At 55.4% G+C, this 20873-nt stretch overlaps 2 protein-coding genes across 4 annotated transcripts in view; one reads left to right on the top strand and one right to left on the bottom strand.

Annotated features, from left to right (window-relative positions):
• Positions 1 to 1554: 1554 nt before the first annotated feature.
• Cfap410 (cilia and flagella associated protein 410) lies at positions 1555 to 8920 on the top strand. Of its 2 annotated transcripts, none has more exons than XM_052744554.1 (7): positions 1555 to 1711; positions 2754 to 2772; positions 3548 to 3594; positions 4710 to 4939; positions 5857 to 6028; positions 6803 to 6881; positions 7690 to 8920. In XM_052744554.1, the coding sequence occupies exons 1-7, from the start codon at positions 1635 to 1637 to the stop codon at positions 7816 to 7818; spliced, it is 753 nt and encodes a 250-aa protein (XP_052600514.1). In that variant the 5' UTR covers positions 1555 to 1634; the 3' UTR covers positions 7819 to 8920. The 2 variants fall into 2 exon arrangements, with proteins under 2 accessions (XP_052600514.1, XP_052600515.1); XM_052744555.1 differs by having other exon boundaries at positions 1556 to 1711; positions 6806 to 6881.
• A 3257-nt stretch (positions 8921 to 12177) lies between these two features.
• Positions 12178 to 20873, bottom strand: part of Pfkl (phosphofructokinase, liver type) — a 40832-nt gene continuing 32136 nt past the window's right edge. For both annotated transcript variants that reach the window (XM_052744553.1, XM_052744552.1), the window contains exons 10-22: positions 19601 to 19726; positions 18751 to 18815; positions 17997 to 18060; positions 17060 to 17206; positions 16499 to 16569; positions 15759 to 15846; positions 15075 to 15227; positions 14435 to 14599; positions 14129 to 14190; positions 13878 to 13989; positions 13143 to 13242; positions 12955 to 13060; positions 12178 to 12630 (exon numbers count right to left, since the gene is read on the bottom strand). In XM_052744553.1, coding sequence (XP_052600513.1) covers positions 12483 to 12630; positions 12955 to 13060; positions 13143 to 13242; positions 13878 to 13989; positions 14129 to 14190; positions 14435 to 14599; positions 15075 to 15227; positions 15759 to 15846; positions 16499 to 16569; positions 17060 to 17206; positions 17997 to 18060; positions 18751 to 18815; positions 19601 to 19726 — 1407 coding nt within the window. In that variant the 3' untranslated portion in view covers positions 12178 to 12482. The remainder of the gene's footprint in view (positions 12631 to 12954; positions 13061 to 13142; positions 13243 to 13877; positions 13990 to 14128; positions 14191 to 14434; positions 14600 to 15074; positions 15228 to 15758; positions 15847 to 16498; positions 16570 to 17059; positions 17207 to 17996; positions 18061 to 18750; positions 18816 to 19600; positions 19727 to 20873) is intronic.

Below are 20873 nucleotides of genomic sequence, written 5' to 3'. Positions count from 1 at the left end.
CCAGCCACTTTTCTATCATCCATGTCCTTCTTGCATGGCCCCCGCTGGAGTGGCCAGAGGACCTAAGCTCTGCTAAACTGAGCCTATAAAATCCTCCCCATCACATTGTCTAGGCTGAGTTGCTCTCTGTATCTTTCAGCTCAGGCCTTATTGTTCCTAGTGGTAAATGACACGCATGTAGGTCAGAGGATAAATCAACCTCGGGAGTCTGTTCTCTCTTTCCACTGTGGGTTCCAGGGAACAAACGCGGTTTCCAAATTCAGTGTCTTTACCTACTGAACCATTTCACCCTTAAATCAGTTCTTCGTAAAAGCAGCCCAGAGTGGTCAGATGGAAAGAGAGGTCAGAGGGCAGCCCTAGAAAAGTTTCATCAAGTACAGCCTGCCACCTCTGAAGAGCCTGAGGTCCCCAATACTGTCCTGGTGTAATCTGCAGGCCAGGAAACGGTATAGAAGTTTTCAACCTAAAAATAAACTCAACGCCAGGCTCTCCTGAACAAAACAAAATCATTTGTGGTTACCTAAGATGCACACTGACAGATCGCAGGCATAGGGTTGGGAGACTTTCAAAAAACATAAAGTCTATTTTCTGTTTGGGTTTTGTTTTTAAAGTTTTGGGTTTTTTTTCCTGCATGTTTTGTGTGCATTGCAAGTGAGATGTCCGGTGCACGCAGAGGCCAGAAGAGGGCGTCTGATCTCCCGGAACTAGAATCATGAAAGGGTGTGAGCCGCCAGATGGGTGATGGAAATAGACCTGAGTTGCCCTAAAAAGCAGCCTGATGTTCTGAACGGTTCCTTCAATCCCAGCTCCGCGCCCCTGGCTTGGAGTGGGGCGTTCCCAGACAGGGTTTCTCTGGTATGGCCCTGGCTGTCCTGGAATTCACACTGTAGACCAAGCTGGCCTCGAACTCACAAAGATCCTCCTGCCTCCTCCTGGTTTTGTTTTTTTAAGAAAAAGTCTTACTCTGTAACCCAGGCTGACCAGGAACTGTTTGGCTCAGGCAATCCTCCTGCCTCAGCCTCTGAGTGAAGCAACTACAAGCACGAGCCAACGCCTGGTGGTGCGTTAGCTGTTTTGTAACACAAATCCTTGGTTTGGGCTCGAGCAGAAATAGGCGAGGGCTCAAGGGTGACCTCATCCCCTGGGGGGGGGGGATGAGGATCCGGAGCAAGCGGCCCAGGAGGGGTTTCTGCAGGAATCCCCCATGAGGACTCCGTCATCCTTCCCCATTCGGCCCGACTTTCCCTACGGCAGCTCCGTCCTTCCCGATGTCCTCCAGACCTGCCCGCGCCTTTCTCACCCTGGCCAGCCCATCTCACACCCTTGCAGCCTGGATTTTAGCAGACAGCCAACCTCCTCGCGACCCGAGGTCCAGAGAAAGCAAAGTCAAGAGCCTCGCACATGCGCAGGACCGGCGCGCCGCCAAAAGAACGGGGCGGAGCCTTCTGACCCGGAAGCCGGGCCGTCCCATTGCGCCCGCGCAGTTCCGCCCTCTCTTCTGGCCGCCAATGGGACATCAGGCCCCGCCCCTGGAGACTCGGGCCCCGCCCCTGGAGACGCGCCGCGGCGAAGGCCTCGCCCACTAGCGGAGTGTACAGCAAGGGGGCGGCCGGGCCCGCGGCCCCGCAGCCACCATGAAGCTAACGCGAAAAATGGTCCTGTCCCGAGCCAAAGCTTCGGAGCTGCACAGCGTGCGGAAGCTCAACTGCTGGTGAGGCGGCCATGCGCGGGAGGGATGAGAATCCCGTCTCCGGGAGACGGAGGGGGCGCCTGCTGCCCCAAAGCTAGCCAGGTTGCAGGCCCACCCCGAGGCCAGTGCCTCGGAGGGGTGTGGCCCTCCCCTGACAGCTAGAATTTCCCTCTGGTCTCGCCGAGGGACTTTCACTAACCCTCTGTGACTGGGTCTGGTATCTGAAAACAAAGGTGCTTAGTGGCGTGTTTACGGGGAGAGAAAACTGAGGCGTAAAGTCATGATTCCATTTCACTAGATGCCAGAGAGGGTGACCTGGTCTGAGTGACAGCCCGGAACTTAGATGTTACGGGATGGATGCACTCCACAGGTGCATGGTTGGGTCACGCTAAGACTGAAAGACCAGGGCTTCTGCTTCTGAAAGACCAGGAGTTTGCATTAGTGGGGGTGTGAAGAGCTACAGGTTTCTCTGGGGACTCAGGTGGGACACTGTGGCCAGAGCATCTAGAAGAGACACAGCAAGTACAGCCCCTTGCCCCTAGTGGCGTCAACACGCTCCTGGAAGGAGTGAATTTTGTTAATTAAAAGCCTTTCTCTGCCCTGGCACATCTGGTGTTGAACCACGGCCCTCTCTGTCCTGAGTTTTCAATAATGCCTTTCTTTGTTGAGCCAACATGGCAGGGCTCCCTCTCTGTGCAAGCAGAAACAACAGCTTCATTGCAGGCCTGTGAAGTTTGCTTCATAAGTTGCATGATCAGCCTTTGAACTTGGTGTCTCATAAAGACCCCTTTGTTCCTGTCTGTGAGAGGAAACAACTTTCTGCTATGGGCACCGGAGAGGAGTAGATTGTGTATCTCGCAGACCCATGCACCAACCGGTGTAGTGTGGTCAGAAATCTACCTAATCATTTGTGATACCTTTCCTGTTATCTGGGTAGCCAGACTTTCTTATTGTTCCTTCAGATCATAGAATCTTTAGATTTATAGGCAATTGCCATTTCTCTGGGGATTTTTGATACTTTCCATTCAACGAGATTAAAGTACGTCTGTCTTTTCTTCCCCAGGGGCAGCCAGCTCACAGATGTAAGTTCTGCCTTGATTCGACCACCTCCCAGATGCCTCTTCCCCAGAAGAATAGATAAAGTTACAGGACTGTGGCCATCAGTTCAATGCCATGACACTTGCATGTCAAAGCTCTGCTCTTGGAGGAGTCCGGGTGGTGATTTTCCTCAAAGACATCATCAAAACTCTCTGCATGGCCTCCTCTCAGTTGGCCCAGCTTCAGGATGTGCACACACACACACACACACACACACACACACACACACACACACATACACACACACACACACAAATGGCAGGCAGAGACTAGACAGTGTACCAAGCTGGAACTGTGGAGCCCACAGCCCAGGTCTGATCTGCAAATATGACAGTGTGTTGTAGCCAAAACCTACTTGCAGTTCTGTCTGACTTGGACTCGACTCCATTGGCAGGGAAGGTGTCTATCCTTTCCTTGTGCCTCAGGAACACCGAGAGAAAAGGTTCTGTATCGCAGCATAAGAAACCAAGATCCCCGGCCAGATGTCCTTTGAGGGCATTGGACGTAATGATTTCTGTCTCTAGTACTGTCTTAAACTGTCAGGTAGAAACACCACCCCAGTGAAGAACACTTTGAGGGCAAGCTGGGCCACAGACCAGCATAGCTGATTCTTCCAAGTGCCCTGGTTACACAAGGTTTCACCCCTTGGCCCCATTGGTGCAGGTGATAGGACCCAGGACAGATGTCTCCCCTGACCTGAGAAGTGACAGACAGCGGGACACTGTTGCCCACTCACCAGCCCCACTCTTCCCTCCCTAGATTTCCATATGCCGGGAGATGCCCAGCCTGGAAGTGATCACACTCAGGTACTCGACCCCTGTGTCCCTGTAGTCCTGGGGTATGGGAGCTATGGGGAGCTACGTGTCCTTTCTGTGGGGCCCAGGGAAAATGGGAAAGCTGGAGACTCCCAGTGCAGTCTAAGAGGGCAGCTTCTGGTGACAAAGGGATTGGGGAACGGGACCCCAAGAGCCTGGCCCTCCTGCCACTCATTCCTGCTTTCTCGGGGGCCTGCCTGGGCCTCCTAGGGGCTCCACTCTGCCTGCCCTCCCACATCCACCCCAGGAGATAATCTGTGCACTTGGAGAAGCGTTCAGTTGGGCCTCCTAATAATGAGCAGGAGTCCACCCAGGCCAGTCCTCCCTGCGGCCACATCTGTCCCCGAGAACCTCCCAGTGCCCTACCTCCTCCGCCTTCCTGACTCCATCACTTGTAGGAGATTCTCCATCCCTGAATTCTCCCCTGACCATTCTGGGACCCAAGATAGGGATGACACTTACGGCGCCTGTTGCCTGCCAGGTGCTGGAATGGGAGCTTTCTACATGTCAACATGGTGCTGGCGTCCTTCCCCAGAGCGTGTTAACATACCGGAGCAGCCTTGCAGGAAGGGGCATGGGTAGGGTTAGCTCAGCAGGCCAGGCTCTGGCTACTGTTGAGTGGAACACAGAATGTAAAGGTTCTGGGTGTTGGTAGGGACTTTGGGAGTTCCTGAATGCTGTTTTTTCCCTTCCTGTGTTGCGATCCCTTTCCTACAGGATGGGGGTCACCCTCAAATCCTGTTTGTCAGAGCTGATTTATGTGTGATGTAGAGCTTGTGGGCATTGATGCTGAGTTTTAGCCAGTTCCTGCTGTAGGGCTAAAGTGTGTCCCTTGGGGGCACAAAGGAGGGTGAAGCACCCTATCTGCCAGAGTGATTCCACGTGAATGCAGAGCTCCACGCCAAGGCGCTGCCCACATGGTTCTCCAGTTAAAGGGCTCCTCCTAACGATGCCTCTTCCCCAACCCCGACTTACTTGGTCTTGACCCATTTCTAAGCCTTAGACCTTTTGCTGCAACTCACGGCTGAGGCAGACCCACAGGTAGAGGCCCCTGGCTCATGGAGGTCCAGACTGTATGGGTTCCTAACAGTGTGCCGGTCCCACAGCGTCAACAGCGTCTCCACCCTGGAACCTGTACGTGCCTGCCGACGCCTGAGTGAGCTGTACCTGAGGCGGAACCGTATCCCCAGTCTGGATGAGCTGTTCTACCTAAAGGATCTACCACACCTCAGGGTGCTGTGGCTGGCCGAGAACCCGTGCTGCGGCACCAGCCCGCACCTTTACCGCATGACTGTGCTGCGCAACCTACCCCACCTGCAGAAGCTAGACAACCAAGGTAGAGTCTGGCATGTCCACCTACTGGCTACTGAGGAGGTCCCCACTGAGGCCCTTCCCAGGCACCCCTCCTCCCTGGCTTCTGCGACTCCCAGCTTGAGGAAATGGGCTTCTGCCCATCGCATAGTGTCATCAGGAGAGCCCCTGTGAATGTCCCCTTGCAGCATGTAGTGCCCACAGGGCTCCTGTCTGTTAAACCCCCCTGGACTTGTATGCCTCGACAGTCTCTCCTCCTTTTGCCTCCCTCCGGGAGGAAAATCCATATGCCATGGTGAGGGGTTTGCAGTGTGGTGACTGGGCAGCATGTGGTGGGCTCAGCTGCACTGGCAGCCAGGCCTCTGGAGCCATATGGAGGACACCCCCACTGCCCCTCACACCATGCCTACCTGTGCTGTGCCTGCATGCCCCTCTATCGTGGTGGAGAGCCCTGCTCCGGGCTCTTGGCAGGGTCCAGCTTGCTGACACCAGAGGTTTATGCTCTCAGCAGCCAGTTTCTGATTCTCATCAGTTGCGTGTAATTGTTTTCTCCCAGACACTTAACTAAACAAGAGTGAGTGAAGTAAATATGTAAAGCCATACCTTTTAAAATTTGTTTTAGGGACTGGAAATGTAGTCTGATGGCAGAGAACCTACCTGCTAGCATGTGCAAGCCCAGGCTCAACCCAGGCACCACACAGACTTATCTGAATTTGGGGCTTTGCTCTTAAAAACTGCTGGACCCGAGGTTCACAAGCACCCCTTGCTCTTCTACCAAGTGTCACACACATTCCGGGATTGGGGATCAGAAGGGGCAGGACTGCCTGTTCCCAGGTACAGCCCTTGTACACACAGCAGCAGGCATGCTGAATCCCCGAGGAGGCCAGGTCTACGTGGAGCTGACAGGCCCCTGACACCCTTACCTTTTCTGTCCTCCCTAAGCTGTGACCGAGGAAGAGTTGACTCGCGCACTGATGGAGGGAGACGAGATCACTGCTGCCCCAGGCAGAGAGGACGCAGGCAATGGCTGTCCCAAGCCCTCCTACACCCTCAACTCTGCCAGCTCTACAACTGAGACCAGCCAGGGCCTGCTGAGCTACACGGAGGATACAGAGTGAGCCTGCAGGGGAGCAGGACCCACTGTCCCAAGGGCATCCTCAGGCCGTGAGAGGGAGGCTTCCTGTCTCCTTCTGGGAGGGGCGTGAGCTCAAGTAACCTGTGCACACAGTGCTGGGCAGGGGAGGAAGGGTGATACAGAAGCTTCTAGAAGGAGCATATGACCTGTCGTGCTCCTGGAGTGGCCTTGAATGTGGGCATTCTGCTGCTTGTTGTGACTGTACTTGGCTAGGAAGGGTGTGGGTTCTTTAGAGGGGCCACAGATGAGTTCCACATGGTGGATGCAGCCTGCTGTCTCCCATCTGTGGACAGCACTGGAGATGAACTTTGTGGGAAGGCCCACAGGCCACTCCTCTGCTCTGATGCCCTGCAGGGTCACTTCTGTGGCAGTGCCCTCCCTGAGGCCCTGGGTAGAAAGCATGCAGGTGGGGAGCCCTGGGCACAGAGAAGTTGCTCCCGGTAGCTCTGGGCCCCTACTCTGCACACCGGGCTCCTGTGCCATTATAAAGTGCCTAGGTTGAGGGTGCCTGCCTTCCATCTCCTGCTGTGGGCGGGGACCACTTGGCAGCGTGACTTGGTGTCTTAGCGGGATCTGACATGCAGATGGAGGGAGGGGATCCAGTGGGATCTGACATGCAGATGGAGGGAGGGGATCCAGTGGGATCTGACATGCGGATGGAGGGAGGGGATCCAGTGGGATCTGACATGCAGATGGAGGGAGGGGATCCAGTGGGATCTGACTGTCGATCTCTCACTGTCTGCCTCTCCCCAGCAGAGTCCAGGACCAGACTGCTGGAGACCAGTCTCCTTCCTTCTCACAGAGGGATGCTTTGAGGAGTCACAAAAATAGGGTGAGTGACCACTGCCCCTCCCTCCAGACAGCAGAAGGCAGGCACCAGGGGGTGAAGATAACAGGGGCCAGGTCTAGGCTCTTAGGAAGAGGGGGGTACATGAGGCTCACTTCCGCTTCCCGCCCTGGCATGTTGGAGCCCCCCACCTCTCAAGGTCACTGTCCCCTCAGGATTCCTTCCCTCCACTTGCCGTCCCCATATCAAACTCAATTCCAAGAGCTGGTCTGTGCCCACAGGCTCCCTTCCCTCCCCAGGTCCTCATTTGCTCCACAGAGAATTGCCAGAGGCATTTGTCTGCTGGTGCCTACCAGGCATCCTCTGGCCTGCAGCTAGAATGGGCACACCCGCCCCGGAGAAAGGCCCACCTTCTGGCTGGTTGCCCTGGGGCCGGCCTCTGTAGAACCAGGACACAAATAGAGGTTTGCAGAAGCCCTAGTGTGCTGCAGAGGTCAGGGGTCAGAAGCTGAAATGAGTTATCCACTTCTGGCTTGTTCTTCTCAATGAGCCACAGGTGCTGCCCCTCAGCCATCCAGGTCCTCTTGTCTTTGGTTGGAAACACTCTTTCTCACTGCTTTGTATGAGAGGGTACCACTCTGAGCTGTCCTTGGCCCCCAGCCTCTATGCCCAGTTTCTCCATCTGAAGCTGGGGCACAGACCCAAGGCTGGCTGGAAGTGCATAGGGAAACAGTGCACCGGTGTCTGTGCCGCGACCTCTCCATGTTGCTGCCTTGGAAGGCCCCACCCTAAGACTGTTCACCCTATAAAGGATGCCACTGGCCAGGCTCTAGGTCATCCTGTCTGTCCGCAGAACATCCTGACTGCCATCTTGCTGCTGCTGCGGGAGCTGGACACGGAGGGGCTAGAGGCTGTCCAGCAGACTGTGGGCAGCCGGCTACAGGCGCTGCACAGGCTGGAGCCCCAGGAGGACATGGAGTGACTTCCTGTGCCCCAGTATCTGGACCCTGTTATATCCTGTGGAAACACCGCTCCACCTGGAAAGCCTCCCTCTGGGTTCCCGACACCAGCCCAGTGCAGGAGCAGTGGCTGCCAGCTGGGCAGACCCCTCTCCTGTGCCTAGGGCTGGCAGAGCTGCTGCCCACCAGCATGGTCCCTGAGACTTACCAGCTGAGGCCTTGAGGATCTGGGCACTACCTGACCCTTCCTCAAGGGAAGACTGTACGAGCCATACCCTACAATAAAGCACTTTGTTTGGGCTGGAAGCCAGCATCTCTGACAGGCAAGGCCTTGACCACAAGGTCCATGCTGTTTCTCAGAGCTAGGGGGAGCCTTGGTGTCTCTGTCAGGCCTATTCTCAGGGAGGTGCCTGGAATGATGTCTTACAAGGCACCATGTCCCAGGTGTCTTTAGACACCATAGCCTAGGAGAATGGATTTCTCTCAGGACAAGTATGGGCAGGACACTGTCCGTTTTATTTCTTCTTTAGGAGAAGGATGTCACCTAATTAGAGTAACTGTTGGGGACATCCAGAGTTGTTCATTATTCTGAGGTGTCAGATGCCATCAATAAAGCTGTCTTAAGCCGGGCGGGTAGTGACGCAAGCCTTTAATCCCAGCACTCGGGAGGCAGAGCCAGGCGGATCTCTGTGAGTTTGAGACTAGCCTGGTCTACAGAGTGAGATCCAGGAAAGGCACGAAAGCTACACAAAGAAACCCTGTCTCAAAAAACCAAAAAATACAAAAATAAAGCTGTCTTGTTAGAACAGTTGGGATAGGGTTTGTAATTTACCCACCAGGCAGGGGTGCCTTGGGGTAGGCTTATACCTGCCATGAGAAAATAGAGCCAAGAAAGGCATCAAGATTAGCATGTGTAAAACAATGAGCCAAAGTCTGGAACCAGCACCACCATGGGACAAATAGACATGGCCCAAGAAACCTACTGCATGCAATGCTGGCCCCTGTAGGTGACCTGTGTGGGTCTTAATGCTGAAGGTTCAGGGCCAATGGGCCCTTGACCTTGCTCCACCTCTGGTCCGCTTCCAATCTAGGGAGTACTTTCTTAATAAACTGTTTCTATCAGTACTTGTGTCCCTAGTCCAATTCCTTGTTCCAGGACAAAAACCTGGAAATGCTAGCAGGTGTCCTCTGGACCACACCCCATGCCTGTAACATCCTGGCTTTCCTTCCTCCTGTGCACAGTCATGCAAACCTCGGATGGACAAACTGTACCAGTTGTGATAAGACCACAACCCCAATCCCCACCTCCAGCCCTCTGCCCAGACTGGGAACAAGCTACAGCACAGCATGTAGCCCTACCTGGAGCTGAGCAAGGGGACCTTGAACCCCTACTTCCAGGTGTAACCCCTTGAGCAAGACAGGAATTGGCATGGTGATGGAACACCCTCCCATCCAACTCACAGCAGGAAGAGCTGAGGCCAAAGGTGTCCCCCCTAGAAGGGGGGATGCAGTAAAGAGCACTCAGGAAAGAGGTGGCTGCTCTGTATCCTGGGTGTCACCTAAAGCCATTGCTGTCACCAGGACCCAAAGTTGCCACACAGCTGAACAGATAAACATTGAGTCTAGCAGGAGTTCCATACTGAGAGCTGAGTCCCATCTGATGGACTGACCGCACCTGGCAGTGGCCAGAATGAGCCACACAGGTCCTGGGTCTGGATCTCCCGTCCTTGCTGCCTCTCCGTTGCAGAGCCCCCCTGTGTGGCAGATGCCCAGACTGAGCAAGGGACCTAGTGGATGCTGCTCTAACCTCCAGGTGTCCAACTACAGCCTGCTGTTGTATCCAGGCCCTGAGCTGCTTTGGATGGAGGACACACTGAACAGCTGTGAATATTCGTGGTGACTCTGGAACCGGCACATGCGTCCCCAGCCTGAGCTGGGACGTCTGAGCCTGTCGGGTGGGGAGCTAGAGGACCAGTGAGAGGCCATTTCCAGGATGCCATCACCTCCTGGATGGCATTACCCCTAGCAGGCAGCCCAGATACAAAGTGGTCCACGTAAAAGGGCAATGCTGCCTGCCAGCCCTTCCTTCTTGCTGTCACCATCCTCTACTGACATCAGAATCCAAAAACCTACTTTTCCACCTTCCAATGTGGACTAAGACCAGAGGCCTCCAAGCACTCAGCACCAGATCGGGACTACTGAGACATGCAGACATGGATTTAGCAGCTACCAGGCTCTCAGCCTCTCCCAAATGCAGATGGCCGTTATTGGGCTACCCAGCCCATTGTGTAAACCAGTCTGGCAAATGCACTTTTACAGTATATATACATCCCATTGGTTCTGCTCCTCTAGAGCCCTAACACAGCCTTGTTGCTATGTGCTCAAGACAAACCCTCCAGGGTCCTGTAATAACACCTGTCACTCCACGACCCCTCTCCCAGCAGCCTTGAGGGCACTGGCTTCTTGGGACTCCAGCCAGGTGGAAGCAGCTGGAATGTTGCCTGGGAGAGAGATGGAGGCCCACAGCAGCCTTGCAGTGACCTATGAGGTTGGCCCTTGGCATCTCAGCTGAGTGCTTGGCCTAGCAGCCCCTACATTCATGCAGCACTCCTGAGCAGAGCAACATGCCATCCTAGACATCCTGTAGTTCTCCATATTTGTTGGAAAGTCTGTGAAGAGCACCCCTGAGTTCTGTGGCCAGGCCTGGTCTCAGGTGTTCCGTGGAAGGTCCACTTTTTCTGTACTTGAGCCAGCCCATACAATGGCTGCAAAAAAAAAAAAAAAAAAAAAAAAAAAAAAGTCCCACCCACCCCTTAGGAAGAAAGATCAATCCTCTGCACACAGCAGCAGCTATACAGAACGGGCAGCCATGGAGCTGAGCCTTGGGGAAAATGAAGCCCTTAAAAATGCTGCCCCCTCCTGGGCTGGGCAAGCCGGCAGGGTTGGAAAGGACATGCCTGTCTCACCCAAGTCATTGATGTAGCATGCTCCATTGACCCTGACCCTGTTCAGTCTTCACAAGAGTCAGGGATGCTCTGCTCTGCTCTGTCCCCAAGTACCCTGTCAGACATCCCAATAGATGGAATCACCCAGTTTATGTGATGACTAGATGACATCAGGATGTGAGGCCACGGGATGGTGGGGACGCTGATGGCTGCTGGGGCAATGGCTTAGATGTCTCCTGTGTCCCCCATTTGTTCTGAGGGAAGAGTGGCAAGGTGATTTCCTGTTCCTCCTCATGTTGGGTTGTGAGTCCACCTGTGTGGGCCAGTGTGACATGATGGTGACTTGGGAACACTGTGACCTGCCGCTAAGCACTGCTGTAGAGGCCTGGTGCAGTAGGTAAGCCTGCTCAGCAGTCATACTTTGGGAGATGCTTCCCAAGGTTCCCTTATCACCCTAAGATTTATTCAGCGGTTTCAAGATCTAGAAAGCACTAAAACAGTGATCACCCCCTGCCCCCAAATCTTGGAAACAGCCTTCCTTCTGACTGAGCAGAACACAGGGACAACAGGACAGGCCAGTTCTGGATATTAAGCCACTGTTGCTGTCCCTAGTATACTGGGCACCAGAGTGAGGGCTGCCCTGCTCCCCTGTGGTCTGTCCTCGGCAGGACAATGGCTTCCCAGTTCTGTCTCTTGGGGGCCAAGATGTGGGAAACAGCGGCATGGGGACCAGAGACTGAGAAGCAGCGGCCATTTGTATGTCAATGCTCATCCTTGTCTTGGCCTCATTAATTCAGCCAGACCTACTGCCCTTTAGGTTGGGACTAAGGCAGCCAAGGGGAAGCCCTGGCAATTCACCTGGTCCCTAAAGCCGTCAGAAAAGTCCAGGCCCATAGGGAGACCCTTACCCAGGCAACCACTGCCCCCATGTGGCCAACAGGCCCACAAAGCAAAACCACAACCCTTGACATCCATATACTCAAGACAGGAAACAGCCTCCATCAATTGTAAATATCTAGCCATTGCAGGGAATGGACCCAGCAGTGGCTAATGCAGAAACCCTGAGCAGGACCTGAGGGCTCTGACCTTCACAGACTTCTCTGATGAGCCAGCCTGTAGGCTCTGAGAACTGCCTGGGGGTCAGCAACCAGCCAGGACCACTATCCTGACAGTGACAAGTCTCCCCTCCAGACCCAGGGCCCACTGCCCACAGGTTGAGACCCCAGCTATTCCGGGGGCAAGTGTGGGGCCCGCACCAGGCTCAGTAGCTCTCCTCAGCCCTTGGCAGAGCTAAGAAGGACGCAGGTCTTCCTAATGCCCCCCAGGGTGGGTTTCCCTATCATCTGGTCTTGCAGAATAGGTATGGGTAAGACTTGTACATAGTCCTGACAACCCTCTCCCTGGACTCCTCAGGTCATGCTGTCAAGGTAACCATGCTCCAGTCAGGTGACTTTATTTCTAAAAAAAAAAAGATAAGGCCCTTTTCAGCCATGTGGTGAGGCAGCCAGCTGGCCAGTGAGGGAGGCAATGGGGTCTGCCCAGCCAGGGCCAGAAGGTGAGGGCTCCCCAGGTGCTCCATCCTGGAGGTGGTTAGGAGAAGAAAGCCCCAGAGCAGCACACTAGACACCCCACCCTCCAGCCATAGGCTCCGAGTTCCATGTGAGTTCCCCTCCGTGCTGGGATCTGTGGCTGGCACTGGAAGGGAGAGAGTCCAGGAAAGCTGGAAGGGTGGTGATGGCGGCCTAGAAACCTTTGTCTATGCTCAAGGTGCGGCGTGTGACGTGCTCCAGCTCCCCTGACACGTAGTCTGCCATGCTGATGCGGTAGTGTGCCAGCATCTTCAGCATCAGCCGTAGATTCAGCCACCACTGTTCCCGTGGCATGCGGTGCCTGAGTAGATCAAGGTTGGGTAGTTACAGAAGCTGAATCCCCCAGTCCCTTAAACCACGAATACCTAGCTGTTATTGTGGCCCGGTTGGTATATGGAGCACATCTGGGCGCCCCATTGCTTTGGCTGCTGCTGAGGTGGAGTCAGGTGCAAGAACATCAGGTTAATTCAGCCTGCTCATTACAAAGCTCCCCAGACTGCCCTGTGTTGGCCTTAGAACACCCAGACAAGACCCCTGCTCTTTAAAGCTTGATGAGGACCCTGTCCAGGGACATTCTGGGCCTCCCAGGGTCCTCCCTTCTCCACGCAGTCCCAAAAGGACTTACTCAAAATCAGTATCTTTCTTGAGTTCCAAGACCGGACTGAAGGCCACCACCTTCTTCCGAAGGCCGATCACACAGGCTGAGTCCGGAGCATTGGCGAACACCCGCCCTATGGAGAAGGACATGTGTTGGGCAAGGCCAGGCCCCAGAGACCTTCAGAGGGCCAGATTGGGCCAGCTCACCCCACCTACCTTTGCGATAGACATCACGCAGCTTCTCTGACATCCACAGCATGGCCTTCACCCCCAGTTTGGTCCCATAGTTCCGGTCGAAGGGGGTTGGAGCACCTCCCTGGAAACACAGGCGAGACCTCATCCCTGGAGCTCGCCAAGCCCCAGAGGAGACTAGACACAGGGGGTCCTAAGCCAGCACATGAGCCATGACTGTCTCCTTGTGTCCTTGCAGTAAGCATGACCACTTCGCCACTTCTGACCTCTTGTTATCCCAGCCTCTTCCTATAAGCTGGAGGGCCTCAAAGCGCAGCCTAGAACCATTCCAGAGGTCAGAAATGGCCCCTGCACCTCAGGATCCATAGGCAGTAGCCCCACCCCAGGCTTCCTGAAAGCCACCATGAGGCAATAGGGTTTATTTAGCAGGTGAGGGACTAGGCAGAGAGGACGTAGCCACAGGATGACAAGGGCTTGGACCACCTCCCAGAAAATGAGGGCTCAGTCCAGGGCCCAAGTGCCAGGTTTGGGTCTCAGCCCCACAGTCTTCTCTCCATGAAGGAGTGATGGGAGCATTCACCACCCGAGTGCTGGAGAATTAAACAGCTTGGCAAGCACCTTCTCGGGGCATGCACGAAGGATAGCCTCTCCCTCAATGGTCCTCCTAGGATCCCCAGGGAAGAAAATGGGGATGGAGATGGGAGCCCTGGCAAGTGAGTACTGCTTGCTGGGGCCGGGGAACCACCCTCAGAATAGTACCTGCTGCAGGTGGCCCAGCACGTTGGTCCTGCAGTCGAACACACCCTTGCCTTCCGAGGAGTACAGATTGTACAGGAACTCCGTGGTGTAATGCTCATGGCATTTCTCGTTTCTATGGAGACACACAAGGCGGTCGAGGCTGCTCTAAGTCTGGGCCCCCCAGGCCAGGTACAGGTAGAGTGGGACAGGTGAGGAGGGTGGCAGCTCCCAGGCCCTGTGCCCTCCCTGCCCAGCACCCGCAGCAGCCTCACCGGAGCACCAGGCCCCTCTGGATGTCGGTCTTCATCTTCTCTGTCATATGCTCCACATTGGCCTGGGAAGAAGAGGAGGTGAGTTAAGAGGTAAGAGAGAAAGCAGGGCAGGCGGGTGCCCAGCAGCCTCAGTAGCCGGGGGGCGAGGCAAGGATGCTAAGACACCACACGACTTGAAGAAGGAGACTTGCTGTCTGTCCCTCATGAAGCGACTCCCATCCTGAGCCTTCTGCTTCTGTGGTGTCTCAGGAGGGGCCCGTCAGATTCACAGGTAGCTGGAGAGCGCAAGATCGAGGCCAGGCTCACCTTTAAGTCGTGGATGTTGAAAGGGTCCTCAAAGACGTAGGCGGCATCGGCACCCACGGCAATGCCTGTCACAGTGGCTAGGTAGCCGCAGTAGCCCCCCATGGTCTCTACAATGAACACACGACGTTTCGTCCCCGAGGCTGACTGCTTGATGCGGTCACAGCTCTGGAGGGATCAAGGGGGCAGTCAGAGCCCAGCATGGCAGCTCACTACTATAATCCCAGTAGTTGGGAGGTTTAGGTAGAACTGCTGCAAGTTCAAGGCCAGCCTGAGCTAGATAGCGAGTTCTAATCTAGCCTAGGCTACAGAATGAGACCCTTTCGAGAAAATAAATGGGCAGGGAGGACAGTTAGAATCCTCCATGTCCATTCCTCTCACCACCCATGGGCCACGGGACACTGTTAACACAGGATCACAAGGCAGCAACAATTGTACCCAGAACCAAGGGCTCCCACAATACCCATGACCGCTGGGGAGGACAGAGCCTGGGCCACCTCCCCTGGGTGTGCACAGATCCAGGGGCTCACCGTTGGGGGTGCCTGCCCCCTGGAGGTACAGACCTATCATCCCATCGGCAGGGCCTAGGAGACCCACGAAGCAACCCACACATGGGCTGCCGGCCCTCCCCAGGACACCTCACCTCCATTGTAGCATTGACGGCGGTGTCTGAGCCCAGGCTGAAGTCAGTGCCGGGCACATTGTTGCTGATGGTGGCTGGAATCACACACATGACAATACAGAGCTCCTCATAGCGCCCCCGTGCCTCCACCAGCTGCAGCACACCCTCGTAGGCCTGCGGGGAAGAAAGGGAAGGGAGGGGGTGGGATGAGGCAGGGTTCCACCAGGGCTAGGGAGCCATCAGGCCCTGCCCCTGTAGATGGCGGCGTCTGATACTGGGTTGGCACAATCTACTCTCACCCTAGAGCTGTCTAAAGACACTAGTCCTTCCAGAAAATCAGGATCCTAATGAGGACTGGGGGGGGTTCCAGCTGAGCTCCTAAGTTCAGAGCCACCCAAATGTTCACGTTTATCATTTGGCAAGGAATAACCAAGCACCAGGGCACGGTATCAGTGCGCCTCGCAGACCTCGTTACTCCTCTGCCCTCTACCTCCTTTTTCAGGCCCTCTATTCCCCTCCTCCCTCTTGATTTCCTAGCACCAGGCTAGCTATACTCTGAGATATTCAGGTTAAAAACCCCAGCCCAACCCTACACTTGACAGCTCTGACCCTTTGGCTGCCCCAGCCCAAGGTCTATGTTTGAAGACACACTTCCGGCCCCGGGGTACAGCAGCACCCACAGTGACCCAAGATGAGAAGCCTCACCTCAAAGCCACCAATAACCAGCAGGGCATGAATGTTGTAGGTGCGGAGGTTCTCCACAATGGCCTCCATGTGGAGCTTGGGCAGCGTCCTGTGGGTGGAGATAGATCAGCCTAGAGAGGGGGCATGCAGCTCACAAAACAAGAGTGCATCTCACCTCAAAAATATGACTCGGCCTTTCCCAAAGCCAGAGATCAGTCACCTCAGTGAGGCTCCATGTGGGATAGAGATATGGGGCCAGCATGTGAGAGGCCTGGGTACTTACTCAACAACCTCACTGGGCATTGGCTAGCAATGGCCAAGCCTCTGCCTGACAGCCTGACACTCTGGGTGTCCCTTCTGGCTGAGGTGGTGACGGGAAGGGACACTTTCTCCAGCCTTTGTAGCTCCACAGGCTTGGACAGGACAACATCCCACCATCACACAAAGTGACCATCTCACCCCATGCCAACACAAAGTGACCATCTCACCCCATGCCAACTCTGTGGTGGGGGATCTTGAACCCACCAGGCCTTGAGATAAAAACCACAGCCACAACCAGAAGGAAAAGCCCATCTCTCATGAGGGACACCTCTGCTCCGGCTGCCTTCCACCGAGTGTCCCCCACACTGCAGGGCAGGCATGAGACACTGGGCAGCACCCTCTGCCTGGCTCACTCAGGAGTCCAAGGGGCTGGTCCCGGACTTCAGGACTGATCTGTCCCATCAGCAAGGCTGTGCACCATCCAGCCACCAGCTACTTACCTCTTGGTCCCCAGCATTGAGCCACCTCGCCCCAGCCAGCCTGCCACATCATGCCAGCCCACTTCTTGCACCTGCCAGGAAGAACATGGCTTCAGGAAGGTGGCCCAAGGTCTCACCAGTGTGTCTCCTCAGGCAGGGGACAGAGACTCTGTCAGTGCTGGCCATCACTCCAAAGCAGGGGCCTGGGTTTCAGGGCTGATTAAGGGGACAGAGTCCCAGCCTAGCGGCGGTGGTGCATGCCTTTAATCCCAGCACTCGGGAGACAGAGCCAGGAGGATCTCTGTGAGTTCAAGGCCATCCTGGTCTACAGAGCAAGATCCAGGACAGGCACCAAAACTACACAGAGAAACCCTGTCTCAAAAAACCAAAAAAAAAAAAAAAAAAAGAACAGAGTCCCAGTTTCCACTCCCAGGGCAGCCAGCCCCTCCCCATGGGCTATCACATTTCTTCACGTCCCTGAACAGGACTGTTGTGTTTACACATCCAACACCCTTCAGATCTTTGAATGTGAGTGGTTGAGCCCACAGCCCCAGCCACGGCCTGCATCGCCACGGCACCTACCTGACCCTTGGCCAGGCCTTCGAAACCATCATGCACAACGTACACTGTGTGTCCCTCGGAGATGCCGGTGCGCACCGCTGAGCGCACAGCGGCATTCATGCCGGCGGCGGGGGCTCCCACATTCAGGATGGCCAGGGAGAAATTGGACTTCAGAAAAAAAGGAGCAGTGACAGAAATATAAGCCACGGGGCCAGAAGGATCCCTAGCCAGCCCCAATGCTATCCAGCATGGGAGTAATATATCTGTCCTACGCATTCCAGAAAGTTCTGGGAAAGACCAAATGAGAAAGAGAGAGTACAAGTCCTGCGTACATCACAAGGTCACCTGGCATGCTAAGTGGACACCGCCTGATGGCAGGCTCACAGGCACAGCCTGATAGGCTGGGTAAACAGCTGCTTCAAAGCCCTCAGGCAGCGGCCATCCTCAGACAGAGGTGGTATAGCCATGGGGGGAGGGGCCACCCAGTCTTACAGCAGCTAACGTTGTACCAAGAACAGGAGCACTGGCTTTGGTGCTATGTTGATATAAAGTGATATATCCATAAGCTGTATGATCCAGTGTGCCAGCTCAGAGTATCTGAGCGGGGCCCTGTCCTGGTCCCCGGAGTAGCAGGAACCAGCCCTTCCGTTGCTCTTGCTCTGGAGATACCTTCCCCAGGGTCTCAGCTGTCCCCACAGCTCAATGCACTGTCACCTTCCACCAAGTCCCATCAGGGCCACGTTCTTCAACAGTCCTTGAGAAGCACTAGACTGGGCCCTGTGGCCACAAAGCAAAGCTGAGTCCAGTCCTCAGGGCATGGCTAAGACCTCGGGCAGGAAGGAGGAGTTGCGGCCAGCCACACCCAAGCCCCACACTTGGAGCTCAACTCAGCAGTGAGGCAGGAGGAAGCGGAAGATGGCAGAACCATTGCAGCCATGGGCCCTGCCCTCCTCTTTACCTTCTCCTTAGAGATCTTCTGGTGGGCAAGGAGCTTGTAGATTTTCCAGTTGTTCTCGAAGCTCCTGGAAAGGAAGAAGAGATGGTGAAGCTCACAGCCCCACCTCACCCCTGCAGCCACAGAGAGCCATGAACTCAGGGAGGCAGAGTGACAGCAGCTCAAAAGGCAGAGCAGGGCATGAGCACACGGGACTCTGAAGCTCAGTGCATTCTCAACACGGGGCCAGAACTCAGATCCTAAGGAGCCAGACCCCATGCGGTCAGCTTGTCTTGTGGCTACATCCCACACAAACATCTTCAACAGACACCTGAGATCCAACAGGACACAAGGGTGTGTCCCTCATGTGACAAAGCCCATAGCCTGGACATCCAGCCAGAATATATTAGTCAGGCCTACAGGGCCAGGTGCCTGTAGGAGGTGGCACCAAATGCCACCAAGGGCTAGAGTCCACATACCCGCTGGCCCTCCCTGTCCTTCAGTAGGGCAATCCAAAGCTGGCCGTGACCTCTGTCCATCCCACAGTACCACTACCCCCCCACATGCACCCTATGGGTTCCTCCCTGGCACGGCAGCCCCACACCTCACAGTTGGCATTGGCATCACAGGGGCTACCTCCCCTCAGCTCCTATAACAGTGGGTACTAGCACAGAGTGCCAAGGGGAGCGGGGCCCAGGGCCTTGCAGAGCACTGTCAGCGAATGCTGGTCCATGCTCACCCCTTCCTCCCCACTGCCCTAAAGGCTGGCTACCCTTACATGCCACGGAGCTGGATGGCCTCGTCGAACCTCTTCTCATCCATGGCCTTCTGCACCTCCTTTGTCTTAAAGAGAAAAGGGAGCCGGGTTGTCAAGGAGGCCTCACAGACACAGCCCGCTGGCCTCAAGAAGGGACTCTTAGCCAACACCTTCGTGTCCTAAGCCCTGTCAGTTTTCAGGAGGCCCAAGAGGCCCACCCGGCCCAGACACGAGTCCTCCTTTATCTAGGGACAAATCAGCCCTGTGCTTCACATGTTTCATTGTGTCTCAAGCCCCTCAGAGCCTGGCCAGAGCCTTGGGAATGGGAGGGCCCCCACCCCATCCCTCAGACACATAACAATACCTGAAGCAGGGCCTGGGCTGAAATGATTAGATTTCCTAAGGGGGTCAGGACCAAGCCTCCCTCCTGCCTCCAGCATTCCTAGCATACCCTGTCTACCCCCAGCTACCGAGCACCCTATCCACCACCACCACACCTGAGCCAAAGCCAGCTCTCCTTGCTTGGCCTCACAGCCCTTTTGCCCTCAACGGTACTCCATCCTAGCGTCCCCGCTCTGGCTACCCTCATGACCCCCACACACACCTGCCAGAGCCGTACCCAGTAATTCCACCCTTTTCCCACCCACCCCAATCCCAAATACCCAGTCACCTACCCAATGCCACGGCCCCCAGGAAGCCAAGACCTTGCTCTCCCAGCTCCCTGACTACACTTGTCCACCTCCAAACCTCCCTCTGGCCAGCTTCTCCCGGCTTTCCGAAGCCCGCCGGAAGCCCCTTCCTCTCCTACAGCAACCCCTGTCCCCCACCCAGAAGCCGAGGACCTAGAGGAAGCTAGGACAGCGGCACTCACCACTTGTACGCACTCCATGAGAGGCAGCCGCACAGACTGATTCCCGGAGAGGCTGACCACACAGGCCGGTGTGTCGGGCGTGGCCTCCAGCAAGGCCATCACAGCCTCCATGCCCATCTTGCTGCTCTGCACATGAGAGAGGACAGCGCGGCTCAGGCTGGGACAGCCCCACCCACGGCACCCAAGTGCACTCAGTCGCCATCCACCGCTCTGCAAACCAACACAGCCCCTCTGCAGATGCACACACACGCCAGCTTCCTAAGCCTCCTCCACGCTGGTCCAGGCTCAGCTCATGATGCCTTGGCATGATCAACAGTCAAAACGGCCAGTCAGGCCCCGTTTCCCATCAGAGTCCCCACAGCCTGGTTAGTGGGCCTGGTGAGTGAGGACTTGCTCAGGGTCTCTGGGACTGAAAGTGGCAGGGAAGGATGACAGCCAGGGTCCCAGGGCTCCTTCCACAACACTCTTCTTGGAGTCTCACAGGTCAACCTCTCCTGATACAGAGGAGTGATAAACATGGGCTGACAGGCTGGGACACCTAAAACGCTAAGAACTGTGCCACAGGGGACGGACCACAGCTGTAGGTTCTGGCACAGCAGAGAGAACAGACAGACAGACGAACATGAAGGACTCATGGAAGATCTGCTCCTCGAGCAGGTGTCCCCTGGCATCACCCAGGAGACATTTGGGCTCAGAAAGAACTGGCATAAAAATGCTGGTACTCTGGTGACAGCCAAACTGTAGTGAGCTGTCCCTTTGTCCTCTGCTTCTGCCTAGGCAGCTTGCACTCCCACCAGCATCCAGGGCATTGGCTGGGCATGGTGATCTCAGGACATTTTAGATCTTGGTGGGGTGGCATTAGCCTTGTGTCCAAGTCTCAGACTCCCCTGGCCTCTTTATAGACTTAAGTTTCATGTAGGGTGCAGAAGAGGCCTAAATGAGCCAGTGAGGCCCCTTCCATGGGTTTGTGTCCAGTTCTTCCATAGGGCCAAGGGAGATGGCACACTGGAGTTCTTGGCTCAGCAAAGTGGATGTGGTGTTACACAGGAGCCAAGCCAGCACCATCTGGTCTCACATCTACATAGTCCTGTCTGTCAGGGGGCCTCTGGCCCGGTTCTTCATAGAGTACCAGCCCTCACATACAGAATCTTTGACATGCATGGGCCTTCATGGCCAAGAATCTGTTTCCTTTTGGCTCAGACATGATGTGTATTCTGTAGTGGTCTCAGAAGGGATCTGGGGAAGCTGAGAGACAGGCCAGCCCAGTCCCTCA

This window comes from Peromyscus californicus, unplaced genomic scaffold, assembly GCF_007827085.1.
Source record: "Peromyscus californicus insignis strain IS unplaced genomic scaffold, ASM782708v3 Scaffold_19__1_contigs__length_69161282, whole genome shotgun sequence".
NCBI lineage: Eukaryota > Metazoa > Chordata > Mammalia > Rodentia > Cricetidae > Peromyscus > Peromyscus californicus.
The sequence above is the reverse complement of the archived record's forward strand: the minus strand, read 5'-3'. Positions and strand labels throughout refer to the sequence as shown.

What these genes read in the sequence shown, in the direction of transcription:
- Cfap410 (XM_052744554.1), top strand. Translation starts at nt 1,635, where the DNA reads ATGAAGCTAACGCGAAAAATGGTCCTGTCCCGAGCCAAAGCTTCGGAG. An exon ending in CTGGAAGTGATCACACTCAG is followed by an intron (nt 3,595 to 4,709) that starts GTACTCGACCCC and finishes CCGGTCCCACAG; the next exon opens with CGTCAACAGCGTCTCCACCC. An exon ending in AGCTACACGGAGGATACAGA is followed by an intron (nt 6,029 to 6,802) that starts GTGAGCCTGCAG and finishes GCCTCTCCCCAG; the next exon opens with CAGAGTCCAGGACCAGACTG.